General features: G+C 47.6%; 1 protein-coding gene across 1 annotated transcript in view; it reads left to right on the top strand.

Annotated features, from left to right (window-relative positions):
* The window catches only part of LOC122923252 (rab proteins geranylgeranyltransferase component A 2-like), a 74,368-nt gene that overhangs the window by 39,009 nt on the left and 21,271 nt on the right, over positions 1–14,088 (top strand). Inside the window, exon 9 of the mRNA XM_044274032.1 lies at positions 8,605–8,682. Coding sequence (XP_044129967.1) covers positions 8,605–8,682 — 78 coding nt within the window. The remainder of the gene's footprint in view (positions 1–8,604; positions 8,683–14,088) is intronic.

A 14,088-nucleotide genomic window follows, 5' to 3' on the forward strand; every position in this document is an offset into this window, starting at 1 on the left:
TGCAGACTGATCCGTCTTGTCTTACACTGAAAGTCAATGGGGAACGGATCTGTTTTCAATTGCACCATATTGTCAGTGAAAACGGATCCGTTTGCCTCCGCATCGTCAGGCGGACTTCAAAACGCTGCAAGCAGCCTCCAGAGCGGAATGGAGGCGGAACGGAGGCAAACTGATGCATTCTGAGCGGATCCTTATCCATATAGAATTCATTGGGGCTGAACTGATCCGTTTTGGGCCGCTTGTGAGATCCCTGAAACGGCAGTGTGAAAGTAGCCTTAAATGTATAGATTTTGCTGCTTCAGAGTTGAAAACCTACCTGCATCCCCTGCCTGTTCAGTGTCTGCAAAGCGTTTATTTTGATTATTTGCATTCTGGGAAATACCATCTTTACACCAATGCTGTACAGCTATCCTGTGTAGGAAAAAACCATCCGGACCCCCTCTAGGAGCTCAGCTACACTGTTAGGAGGGGTCTTTCCACGGCCTTACTGACTGTTTATAGTTAAAAAAAAATGCTGAACAGTGAGTGCAGCTCTGGAGTATAATACAGGATGTAACTCAGGATCAGTACAGGATAAGTAATGTATGTACACAGTGACTGCACCAGCAGAATAGTGAGTGCAGCTCTGGAGTATAATACAGGATGCAACTCAGGATCAGTACAGCTTAAGTAATGTATGGACACAGTGACTGCACCAGCAGAATAGTGAGTGCAGCTCTGGAGTATAATACAGGATGTAACTCAGGATCAGTACAGAATAAGTAATGTATGTACACAGTGACTGCACCAGCAGAATAGTGAGTGCAGCTCTGGAGTATAATACAGGATGTAACTCAGGATCAGTACAGGATAAGTAATGTATGTACACAGTGACTGCATCAGCAGAATAGTGAGTGCAGCTCTGGAGTATAATACAGGATGTAACTCAGGATCAGTACAGGATAAGTGATGTATGTACACAGTGACTGCACCAGCAGAATAGTGAGTGCAGCTCTGGAGTATAATACAGGATGTAACTCAGGATCAGTACAGGATAAATAATGTATGTACACGGTGACTGCACCAGCAGAATAGTGAGTGCAGCTCTGGAGTATAATACAGGATATAACCCAGGATCAGTACAGGATAAGTAATGTATGTACACAGTGACTGCACCAGCAGAATAGTGAGTGCAGCTCTGGAGTATAATACAGGATGTAACTCAGGATCAGTACAGGATAAGTAATGTATGTACACAGTGACTGCACCAGCAGAATAGTGAGTGCAGCTCTGGAGTATAATACAGGATGTAACTCAGGATCAGTACAGGATAAGTAATGTATGTACACAGTGACTGCACCACCAGAATAGTGAGTGCAGCTCTGGAGTATAATACAGGATGTAACTCAGGATCAGTACAGGATAAGTAATGTATGTGCACAGTGACTGCACCAGCAGAATAGTGAGTGCAGCTCTGGTGTATAATACAGGATGTAACTCAGGATCAGTACAGGATAAGTAATGTATGGACACAGTGACTGCATCAGCAGAATAGTGAGTGCAGCTCTGGAGTATAATACAGGATGTAACTCAGGATCAGTACAGCATAAGTAATGTATGTACACAGTGACTGCACCAGCAGAATAGTGAGTGCAGCTCTGGAGTATAGTACAGGATGTAACTCAGGATCAGTATAGGATAAGTAATGTATGTACACAGTGACTGCACCAGCAGAATAGTGAGTGCAGCTCTGGAGTATAATACAGGATGTAACTCAGGATCAGTACAGAATAAGTAATGTATGTACACAGTGACTCCACCAGCAGAATAGTGAGTGCAGCTCTGGAGTGTAATACAGGATGTAACTCAGGATCAGTACAGGATAAGTAATGTATGTACACAGTGACTGCACCAGCAGAATAGTGAGTGCAGCTCTGGAGTATAATACAGGATGTAACTCAGGATCAGTACAGGATAAGTAATGTATGTGCACAGTGACTCCACCAGCAGAATAGTAAGTGCAGCTCTGGAGTATAATACAGGATGTAACTCAGGATCAGTACAGGATAAGTAATGTATGTACACAGTGACTGCACCAGCAGAATAGTGAGTGCAGCTCTGGAGTATAATACAGGGTGTGACTCAGGATCAGTACAGGATAAGTAATGTATGTGCACAGTGACTGCACCAGCAGAATAGTGAGTGCAGCTCTGGAGTATAATTTGGGTTGTAACATTGGGTTTCATGTTTTGCTCAAGTATTTCTTCCCCTTTCTGTATTTTATGGATAGTTGGGGTTGTTCGTGGTCGGACGCTCTGATGTGATGCAGTATAGCAGCCTGATCCTGTGTTTCTTTACTGCTCCTGACTTTGTGAGGTTCAGCACAATTGTCCGTCAGTGGATGCTGAGGGCAGAGTCACAGCCGCTGCAACGTTTTAAATAATCTGCGGTGGTAACGTATAGAGTCCATGTGTCGCGCCTTCCGGCATCTGTCTCCTCTGATGTCTCCCTGCTGCCTTCAGCAAAGAATCCCCGTCTGTCTGCAGAGGACGAGAAGAGCCGCTCCGGCGGGAATAGCGCAGATTCACAATCCAACAGTCAAGACTGTGCTCCAGGTGAGACCAGTGGATGGGTGCACTCCAGCTGATACCCGTGGATGGGTGCACTCCAGCTGATACCCGTGGATGGGTGCACTCCAGCTGATACCCGTGGATGGGTGCACTCCAGCTGATACCCGTGGATGGGTGCACTCCAGCTGATACCCGTGGATGGGTGCACTCCAGCTGATACCCGTGGATGGGTGCACTCTAGCTGATACCCGTGGATGGGTGCTCTCTAGCTGATACCCGTGGATGGGTGCACTCCAGCTGATACCCGTGGATGGGTGCACTCCAGCTGATACCCGTGGATGGGTGCACTCCAGCTGATACCCGTGGATGGGTGCACTCCAGCTGATACTCGTGGATGGGTGCACTCCAGCTGATACTCGTGGATGGGTGCACTCTAGCTGATACTCGTGGATGGGTGCACTCTAGCTGATACCCGTGGATGGGTGCACTCCAGCTGATACCCGTGGATGGGTGCACTCTAGCTGATACCCGTGGATGGGTGCACTCCAGCTGATACCCGTGGATGGGTGCACTCCAGCTGATACCCGTGGATGGGTGCACTCCAGCTGATACCCGTGGATGGGTGCACTCCAGCTGATACCCGTGGATGGGTGCTCTCTAGCTGATACCCGTGGATGGGTGCACTCTAGCTGATACCCGTGGATGGGTGCACTCCAGCTGATACCCGTGGATGGGTGCACTCCAGCTGATACTCGTGGATTGGTGCACTCCAGCTGATACTCGTGGATGGGTGCACTCTAGCTGATACTCGTGGATGGGTTCACTCCAGCTGATACCCGTGGATGGGTTCACTCCAGCTGATACCCGTGGATGGGTTCACTCCAGCTGATACCCGTGGATGGGTGCACTCCAGCTGATACCCGTGGATGGGTGCACTCCAGCTGATACCCGTGGATGGGTGCACTCCAGCTGATACCCGTGGATGGGTGCACTCTAGCTGATACCCGTGGATGGGTGCTCTCCAGCTGATACCCGTGGATGGGTGCTCTCTAGCTGATACCCGTGGATGGGTTCACTCCAGCTGATACCCGTGGATGGGTGCACTCCAGCTGATACCCGTGGATGGGTGCACTCCAGCTGATACCCGTGGATGGGTGCACTCCAGCTGATACCCGTGGATGGGTGCACTCCAGCTGATACCCGTGGATGGGTGCACTCTAGCTGATACCCGTGGATGGGTGCACTCTAGCTGATACCCGTGGATGGGTGCACTCCAGCTGATACCCGTGGATGGGTGCACGTCTGAACAGTGATAGGTGCAAAATCCCACAGCAACGGATAATCCAAACCAAAGAAGACGGAGGCAGCGCTGTTCTTCTACACGTGTATCGGAAAGCTGTCAGTATCTTCTTCGGTGTGAATTATCCGCACACATTCACGTCAAAGAGGATGATGGGAGTCGTGTATTTCACTGCTGCCCATTTATCTTCAGATTTACAGTAATGGGTCCTGGCAGGTGTTGGATTATCCAGAGTTCTGGATTACTGGATGGCCATGGAGGTGTAAAGAACCGCTCTGATCTTAGATCTGTTACTGGGAAATCTGGGATTGAACCAATTTGACCCCAGCGATTCCCACATCACTGATGATAAAAATAGTTATTTTAATATTTTTTAATGCCTTTCGGTCTGGTGGTTGTGCCGTGTGATTGGCGTCCGGACTCATCGTCCCGGCAGCAGCCCCCAGCAGCAGCAGATGTGACGGACCCCCGGCCTCTCTTCTTTTCCTGTTCCATTAGTGTTTAATTAAAGCAAACAAGTCATCGCCGGCGTTCTCTGTGAAACGTGATGAAGATTTATTCTGGGAGTGACCTTCACCGTATTAACCGAAACCGTAATCAGCAGAATTAATAAAATAATCAAATTATACACAGCCTCATAAATCACGGCGTGCCGCGCTGTCAGGGCCCCCGCCATTAATGGCGGCTATTGTTTTGCAGCTGTATTAAAAAAATTACAACTGCTGATTCTTGCTTTGATAGAAGCTGAAATGGCATTTAAAGGCTGCGCAGAACGGGGCGGCCGGGACGGGGATTTTCACAACTGTTAATTTCGACGTAATATGATTTGATGTCAGCAGGGCAAAGTTGAAGCCGAGTGCATCGTGCCAGGGTCTGTCAGCAGAACGCCACTGATTGCTGGAGACTGGAGCAAGTTAATTAGAGGGAGGAATATCACTAGCTGTCTGATGTGAGGGGTTAATGGACGGAGCAGAACCCAAAAATACAGTGTATCCCCAGTTATCCCAAAGGAGCCTCCCTGATAGCCATGGCATGTTCCTCACACAATCGTGCTGTCAGCGCAGCGTCTTGTCACCTTCTGCTGTGAGCCGCCAATCGGCACCGCCGAGCGCAGTCACTAAAACTGCAGGATACACAGATAGCGGTTCACAAGCCGGTCCGACTGTCAGCCCACAGGACTAGGTATGATTTACTGCAAGTGGTAAAGTGGAGCCTGTACCCGGTATGAAAGGGGGGCAGGAAACATGTAAAAGCGATTTGTAGTGGACGTGACGAGTCTTCAAGACGAGAGCCTGAAGTAACGCGTTTCTATATGAATCTGACCTTGGTTTCTCTGCTCCTTTTTTTTTATGTTTTTTTGAGTTTCCACATTATTTGAGGAATACCCAACTGTTCATAGACCCCGAAATGCTCATTCTCTCCTGTTAGCTTGTTTGAGTGTTGTCCCTCAATAAAATATCATATTTATTGTTGAAAACATGAGAAATTCATTTTTACCATTTACATACATAAAACAAGCAATTTAGTGAACAGTTGTGACATTTACTTACATAGTATGGCTCCGCCTAGTGTTCAGTTACTTACATAGTATGGCTCCCCCTGGTGTTCAGTTACTTACATAGTATGGCTCCACCTAGTGTTCAGTTACTTACATAGTATGGCTCCCCCTGGTGTTCAGTTACTTACATAGTATGGCTTCACCTGGTGTCCAGTTACTTACATAGTATGGCTCCGCCTAGTGTTCAGTTACTTACATAGTATGGCTCCCCCTGGTGTTCAGTTACTTACATAGTATGGCTCCACCTAGTGTTCAGTTACTTACATAGTATGGCTCCCCCTGGTGTTCAGTTACTTACATAGTATGGCTCCCCCTGGTGTTCAGTTACTTGCATAGTATGGCTCCCCCTGGTGTTCAGTTACTTACATAGTATGGCTTCACCTGGTGTTCAGTTACTTACATAGCATGGCTTCACCTAGTGTTCAGTTACTTACATAGTATGGCTCCCCCTGGTGTTCAGTTACTTGCATAGTATGGCTCCCCCTGATGTTCAGTTACTTACATAGTATGGCTTCACCTGGTGTTCAGTTACTTACATAGCATGGCTCCACCTGGTGTTCAGTTACTTACATAGTATGGCTTCACCTGGTGTTCAGTTACTGACATAGTATGGCTTCACCTGGTGTTCAGTTACTTACATAGTATGGCTCCACCTGGTGTTCAGTTACTAACATAGCATGGCTCCCCCTGGTGTTCAGTTACTTGCATAGTATGGGTCCCCCTGGTGTTCAGTTACTTGCATAGTATGGCTCCACCTGGTGTTCAGTTACTAACATAGCATGGCTCCCCCTGGTGTTCAGTTACTTGCATAGTATGGCTTCACCTGGTGTTCAGTTACTAACATAGCATGGCTCCCCCTGGTGTTCAGTTACTTGCATAGTATGGCTCCCCCTGGTGTTCAGTTACTTGCATAGTATGGCTCCACCTGGTGTTCAGTTACTTACATAGTATGGCTCCACCTGGTGTTCAGTTACTAACATAGCATGGCTCCCCCTGGTGTTCAGTTACTAACATAGCATGGCTCCCCCTGGTGTTCAGTTACTTGCATAGTATGGCTTCACCTGGTGGTCAGTTACTTACATAGTATGGCTCCACCTGGTGTTCAGTTACTAACATAGCATGGCTCCCCCTGGTGTTCAGTTATTTGCATAGTATGGCTCCACCTGGTGTTCAGTTACTTGCATAGTATGGCTTCACCTGGTGGTCAGTTACTTACATAGTATGGCTCCACCTGGTGTTCAGTTACTTACATAGTATGGCTTCACCTGGTGGTCAGTTACTTACATAGTATGGCTTCACCTGGTGTTCAGTTACTTACATAGTATGGCTCCATCTGGTGTTCAGTTACTTACATAGCATGGCTCCACCTGGTGTTCAGTTACTTACATAGTATAACTCCACCTGGTGTTCAGTTACTTACATAGTATGGCTCCCCCTGGTGTTCAGTTACTTACATAGTATGGCTTCACCTGGTGTTCAGTTACTTACATAGTATGGCTCTACCTGGTGTTCAGTTACTTACATAGTATGGCTTCACCTGGTGTTCAGGTACTTACATAGTATGGCTTCACCTGGTGTTCAGTTACTTACATAGTATGGCTCTACCTGGTGTTCAGTTACTTACATAGTATGGCTCCCCCTGGTGTTCAGTTACTTACATAGCATGGCTTCACCTAGTGTTCAGTTACTTACATAGTATGGCTCTACCTGGTGTTCAGTTACTTACATAGTATGGCTCCCCCTGGTGTTCAGTTACTTACATAGCATGGCTTCACCTAGTGTTCAGTTACTTACATAGTATGGCTCTACCTGGTGTTCAGTTACTTACATAGTATGGCTCCCCCTGGTGTTCAGTTACTTACATAGCATGGCTTCACCTAGTGTTCAGTTACTTACATAGTATGGCTCTACCTGGTGTTCAGTTACTTACATAGTATGGCTCCCCCTGGTGTTCAGTTACTTACATAGCATGGCTTCACCTAGTGTTCAGTTACTTACATAGTATGGCTCCACCTGGTGTTCAGTTACTTACATAGTATGGCTCCACCTGGTGTTCAGTTACTTACATAGTATGGCTTCCCCTGGTGTTCAGTTACTTACATAGCATGGCTTCACCTGGTGTCCAGTTACTTACATAGTATGGCTCTCCCTGGTGTTCAGTTACTTACATAGTATGGCTCCCCCTGGTGTTCAGTTACTTACATAGTATGGCTCCACCTGGTGTTGAGTTACTTACATAGTATGGCTCCCCCTGGTGTTCAGTTACTTACATAGCATGGCTTCACCTAGTGTTCAGTTACTTACATAGTATGGCTCCCCCTGGTGTTCACTATAGCAATGTGCATGTCCACCTACGGAGCTGAGTGATGGTGGTCACTCATACTCATGCCCCTTTCCCACAGCCAGGTCTCTGAATACTGATCCTCTGCTCCCTACAGGCAGCCAGTAAGAATAGATTGAAGTCTCTGCAGTATCACCAGATCTGAGATGATCACTTCTGACTTGTGAGCAAGTATTGATTCTTTTCTGAGGACTTACCAGGGACTATATTTACAGCTGCTACAGAGAGAAGTAGACTGACTGGGAATGTACTGGGCGCTATATTTACAGCTGTCAGGAGGAGAAGGAGACTGATTGGGAACTTACTGGGGACTATATTTACAACAACCTGAGGGGGAAGGACACTGACTTTTAGTGATGTGGTGCAGGGAGAGTGGGGGGTTTATGTATTGCCGCCAGGCGCTGCACGCGACAGTCCAGTTGTTAGGTCCTAGGTTATACTTGCAGGTGCAGCGTCAGACTTGTTGCCCCATGTGACTGGTCTCCTGTGTTTGTTGCTGCATCTTGCAGGATACAATGTAACACTCTGCTGATAATACGTAGCTTTTTACTACTTTTCCACCATTTTAGTAGTCTGTGGGGTCTCTTATGTATCTCGTTCTGCCTCTTGGATACAATGTAATAAACACCAGCGGATCTGTTACCTGATAGGATGGGAATCGTAATAGTAATATAACTATAATATAACTATAATAATATAACTATAATAATATAACTACAATGTAACTATAATAATACAATAGTAATATAACTACAATATAACTATAATAATATAACTACAATGTAACTCTAATAATATAACTACAATATTTCTATAGTAATATAATAGTAACGGATTTTTGTTGTTCTTCTTGCAGGATGAGCGCGGTGTTTGGGGGGATCTACTGCCTGCATCACTCCCTGCGGGGGCTCCTGCTGGACGCACAGACCTCAGAGTAAGAGTTTTCCCTTTAACCTTCCTTTATTTACGGGCAAAGAACACAAGAAAAATGCTGCAGTCAATTAAGAGGGAAAAAAAAAAACTTCAAAGCTCTGGGCGGTATTAATGACATATCAAGCTTGATTAAAAGTAATCTGTGTATTGGTCTCCGCAATGAGGGGAGTGGGGCCCACAGTATAGAAAGTAAATTAATTTCCCCCCGTGATATTACTACAGTTCCTGATCATCCAGGCTTGGAAGACGAATCATCCGAGCTGCCGGGGGGCTGGCGATGACTGATGTTAGTTTTTCTTCTGGCCTTACCAGTCTAATTGATTTTCATCAGATGACACAAAGCTCCTGTTATTGCGGAGTTTTTTTAGATGGCGCTCACCTAAAGACTCATCAGATTAATCTTTGCTGATAATGCATGTCACTCCAGGAGAAAAGACTTTAATGAGTTCTAGGGAGATTGTTGTCATAAAGCACCCTGCCCTTTCTGTCCCTGAAGGTTGACTTAACCCCTCCGTCCCCGGGGAGGCGGGAGGCGCGCTTCACTTTTTGAACCTCGTTTTGCAGTGTAATAATTTATACATAACCAGCGATGAGTGACTTTTGTTGCTTTGGCTTTGATACTTATCTTAAATTACTTCACCTCTTAAATACTCCAGTCACTTCCAGAGCTGCATTCTCAGTAGCTCAGCTACATTTACATTCCTAATCTTCACGTGAAGAGACATTGCATTTCTGACTGTAAATGGATCTTCGGCTACGATAATCTTCATACTCTAGTCACTTCCAGAGCTGTATGACTCAATAGCCCTGCGTAGAATACTTTTTAAAGTCTAAATTTTCATATGATGTTGTATTTATGACTTAGTAATTACTTATGTTGTTTTTTACTGTAGTCACTTCCAGAGCTGCATTCCCTGCTTAGAATCATTTTCAAGTCTAAATCATCATAATACTTTGCATCGATCTCCCTTACATCGTGTTTAGACTCCAGTGACTTCCAGAGCTGCGTACACATTTGTGTTGCTTGTGTCATCCTCTGGTAACATCTCTGTGCTGCCCCTTCTGGTTCAGTGTCTGCGCAGTAGATGTACTGTTTAGTCCAGTCGCTGACGCGCAGAGCTCCCTGTGCTATGATGATGCATTGCATTCTGGTAGATGTAGTGCTTCCTACATCAGACAATGGCATGCTCAGTACAGACCCTGCACCATGTCATAGAACAGCCTGAGATCTCACATCACCTAAATACACTGAGTTATGTTATCTTGAAACATCAATATAATACACACCTCCAGTCACATCCAGAGCTGCATTCAAAGTTGTTCTCCATCAGATTTTTGCTTACAGACTCAGACCTTTCATCTTCTCTCAGCTCTGCTGCATTGCTTTGGGTGAGATATAGCTTCTTTCTCCACCCATGCACCAGGTTCTACCTGTACAGACACTGAACAAGCAGCAGAATGCTGCTGGGTCTAAGATTTCTGAAGGAAACCAGTAGCGTTGCAGCTTTGGATGTGACTGGAGCCTAGCAGTGCCTTTGATGAGGTCGGCGGAGCGGTGGCGATGCGCAGCCTTCCATGCTCACAGAATAGAGCCATTTACACGTTCTGTTTCTGCGGCTGCTTTCATGTTCTCTGAACGGCTGTTCTGTCCCTGAGTTATGGCCGCAATGTTCGGGGAGCGGGAGGGAAAGGTACAAACCTCGCCGCTCTGCTCGCTAAAGGTGCACCACTTCTATCCAGGGCGTAAATCAGAGGCCGCGCTGTATGGGTTGGGTGTAATTGGGGGGGGGGGGGGTGTCGTTACTTCTGCAACATTGTGACAAATGGATGAAATCCCAGACAATTCCATTTCCTGCTCGATGCATTAAGTCGTCTTCCTCCGCCGTCCAGTGTGGTCGTGGCCTGCAGGGACTTCCTCAGCATGTATGAGCCCAGCAGGGGGCTGCGTCCGGGGCTGGAGATCACTGTATATAGGGGCCCGACCCTACACATAACATGTGTTCATTATCAGGGTAACCGCCATCATTGCACAGAATAGCACTGCTATCCACACATCAGCCCTGACATCCGCAGTACTGCACTTCTGCATCTCACCACAAGGGGGCCAATGGACCAAAGAGCCTCTCTCTGGCTAAGAAAAGGAAGGTGGTACATTAGGAGCGGCCCCCATTCTGTTATTGCTGGGGCCCCTGCTCGTCTGTATGTGCAGCGGGTCTTTACAGGCAGTGTAATATAATCGCATGGCTGATATTAGACAATCCATCTCTGACGATGGGCTGATAGGGAAGCAGTCAGCAATTAGCAATCTCCACTTGCCTCTAATATCTGATGTCTCCATTTTAATAATAACTGTGCACTAGAGAATTACCTGTATGATGTCACGCTTCCCCTATTACCTGTATAATATCACGCTTCCCCTATTACCTGTATAACACGCTTCCCCTATTACCTATATGATGTCTCGCTTCCCCCATTACCTGTATGATGTCACACTGCCCCCATTACCTGTATGATGTCACGCTTCCCCCATTACCTGTATGATGTCACGCTTCCCCCATTACCTGTATGATGTCACACTTCCCCCATTACCTGTATGATGTCACGCTTCCCCATTACCTGTATGATGTCACACTTCCCCCATTACCTGTATGATGTCACGCTTCCCCCATTACCTGTATGATGTCACGCTTCCCCCATTACCTGTATGATGTCACGCTTCCCCCATTACCTGTATGATGTCACGCTTCCCCATTACCTGTATGATGTCACGCTTCCCCCATTACCTGTATGATGTCACGCTTCCCCCATTACCTGTATGATGTCACGCTTCCCCCATTACCTGTATGATGTCACGCTTCCCCCATTACCTGTATGATGTCACGCTTCCCCATTACCTGTATGATGTCACGCTTCCCCCATTACCTGTATGATGTCACGCTTCCCCCATTACCTGTATGATGTCACGCTTCCCCCATTACCTGTATGATGTCACGCTTCCCCCATTACCTGTATGATGTCACGCTTCCCCCATTACCTGTATGATGTCACGCTTCCCCCATTACCTGTATGATGTCACGCTTCCCCCATTACCTGTATGATGTCACGCTTCCCCCATTACCTGTATGATGTCACGCTTCCCCCATTACCTGTATGATGTCACGCTTCCCCCATTACCTGTATGATGTCACGCTTCCCCCATTACCTGTATGATGTCACGCTTCCCCCATTACCTGTATGATGTCACGCTTCCCCCATTACCTGTATGATGTCACGCTTCCCCCATTACCTGTATGATGTCACGCTTCCCCCATTACCTGTATGATGTCACGCTTCCCCCATTACCTGTATGATGTCACGCTTCCCCCATTACCTGTATGATGTCACGCTTCCCCCATTACCTGTATGATGTCACGCTTCCCCCATTACCTGTATGATGTCTTGCTTCCCCCATTACCTGTATGATGTCACGCTGCCCCCATTACCTGTATGATGTCACGCTTCCCCCATTACCTGTATGATGTCACGCTTCCCCCATTACCTGTATGATGTCACGCTTCCCCCATTACCTGTATGATGTCACGCTTCCCCCATTACCTGTATGATGTCACGCTTCCCCCATTACCTGTATGATGTCACGCTTCCCCCATTACCTGTATGATGTCACGCTTCCCCCATTACCTGTATGATGTCACGCTTCCTCATTACCTGTATGATGTCACGCTTCCTCATTACCTGTATGATGTCACGCTTCCCCCATTACCTGTATGATGTCACGCTTCCCCCATTACCTGTATGATGTCACGCTTCCCCCATTACCTGTATGATGTCACGCTTCCCCCATTACCTGTATGATGTCACGCTTCCCCCATTACCTGTATGATGTCACGCTTCCCCCATTACCTGTATGATGTCTTGCTTCCCCCATTACCTGTTTGATGTCACATGACCCCGTTGCACAGGTTAGAGTCCCCTATACCTATAGTGTATTCTCGGACATTAAACCCTTCTTCCCCGCAGTCAGGACGGGGTTAATCCCGCTCGCTCCTCGGACGTTATGTCTTCTCATGAACGGCGATGTGACCACATTTGGCGTTCCGGGTACAAGGCGCAGCTATTTCCATCTTCTCTCGTAAGGATTGGGAGCAGCCGGAACGTGTTAGTAAAGGATATCCATCACGCTGGCGGCTGATCCAGTTACACCGCTCTGTAATAACGGAAGCTTAATGGCGCCGCGCAGTCGTCACCTGTGTGAGCAGGTTAAGGAAATCGTCCTACAGAATCGGTGCAGCGTATACTGTCAGATTACAGCGCCTCACAGCACAGTACATCATGTAAAGCAGAGCGCTGCGTACAGAAAGCGTAGCACTGCGCCGATCATTACCACCACCGGTTATTAACACCTACATGGGAGCACTGACGGGAAGTAAAAATATCCATATATCTGCCAAGTGTAACCTGTAGCGGGGGGGTACTGGTTTCTGAGAAATTAAAGGGGTCCTCCAGGATTAGAGAAGCAGCGCCTCTTCTCTCCATGGTTGTGTCTGGTATTGAAGCTCACCCCATTCATGTGAATGCCGGAGAAGAGGGGCAAAAATCCCCCCAAAGTGGCTTATTTCCAGGAGGTGACGACAAGGGTGCGGGCAGAGAGAATCATTAATCCATGCACGGCAGGGCGGTATGCTATTAACTCATTGTGTATTTCGTGTTTTGTGTTGGCGGCTGCGCAGTTTATGGCGTCCTGTCCTTGGGGCATCACAGCAGCACCGCATGGGCATACCCCTGGATAAAACAGATGAATATAGAGTAGGTGGCGCTCTGCGGGGTCGTGGATCTACTGATGTCTCCTGATGGCGCTCTGCGGGGTCGTGGATCTACTGATGTCGTCTGATGGCGCTCTGCGGGGTCGTGGATCTACTGATGTCATCTGATGGCGCTCTGCGGGGTCGTGGATCTACTGATGTCGTCTGATGGCGCTCTGCGGGGTCGTGGATCTACTGATGGCGCTCTGCGGGGTCGTGGATCTACTAATGTCATCTGATGGCGCTCTGCGGGGTCGTGGATCTACTGATGTCATCTGATGGCGCTCTGCGGGGTCGTGGATCTACTGATGTCATCTGATGGCGCTCTGCGGGGTCGTGGATCTACTGATGTCATCTGATGGCGCTCTGCGGGGTCGTGGATCTACTGATGTCATCTGATGGCGCTCTGCGGGGTCGTGGATCTACTGATGTCATCTGATGGCGCTCTGCGGGGTCGTGAATCTACTGATGTCTCCTGATGGCGCTCTGCGGGGTCGTGGATCTACTGATGTCATCTGATGGCGCTCTGCGGGGTCGTGGATCTACTGATGTCATCTGATGGCGCTCTGCGGGGTCGTGGATCTACTGATGTCATCTGATGGCGCTCT

The sequence above is a fragment of the Bufo gargarizans genome, unplaced genomic scaffold (assembly GCF_014858855.1).
Source record: "Bufo gargarizans isolate SCDJY-AF-19 unplaced genomic scaffold, ASM1485885v1 original_scaffold_1403_pilon, whole genome shotgun sequence".
Classification (NCBI taxonomy): domain Eukaryota; kingdom Metazoa; phylum Chordata; class Amphibia; order Anura; family Bufonidae; genus Bufo; species Bufo gargarizans.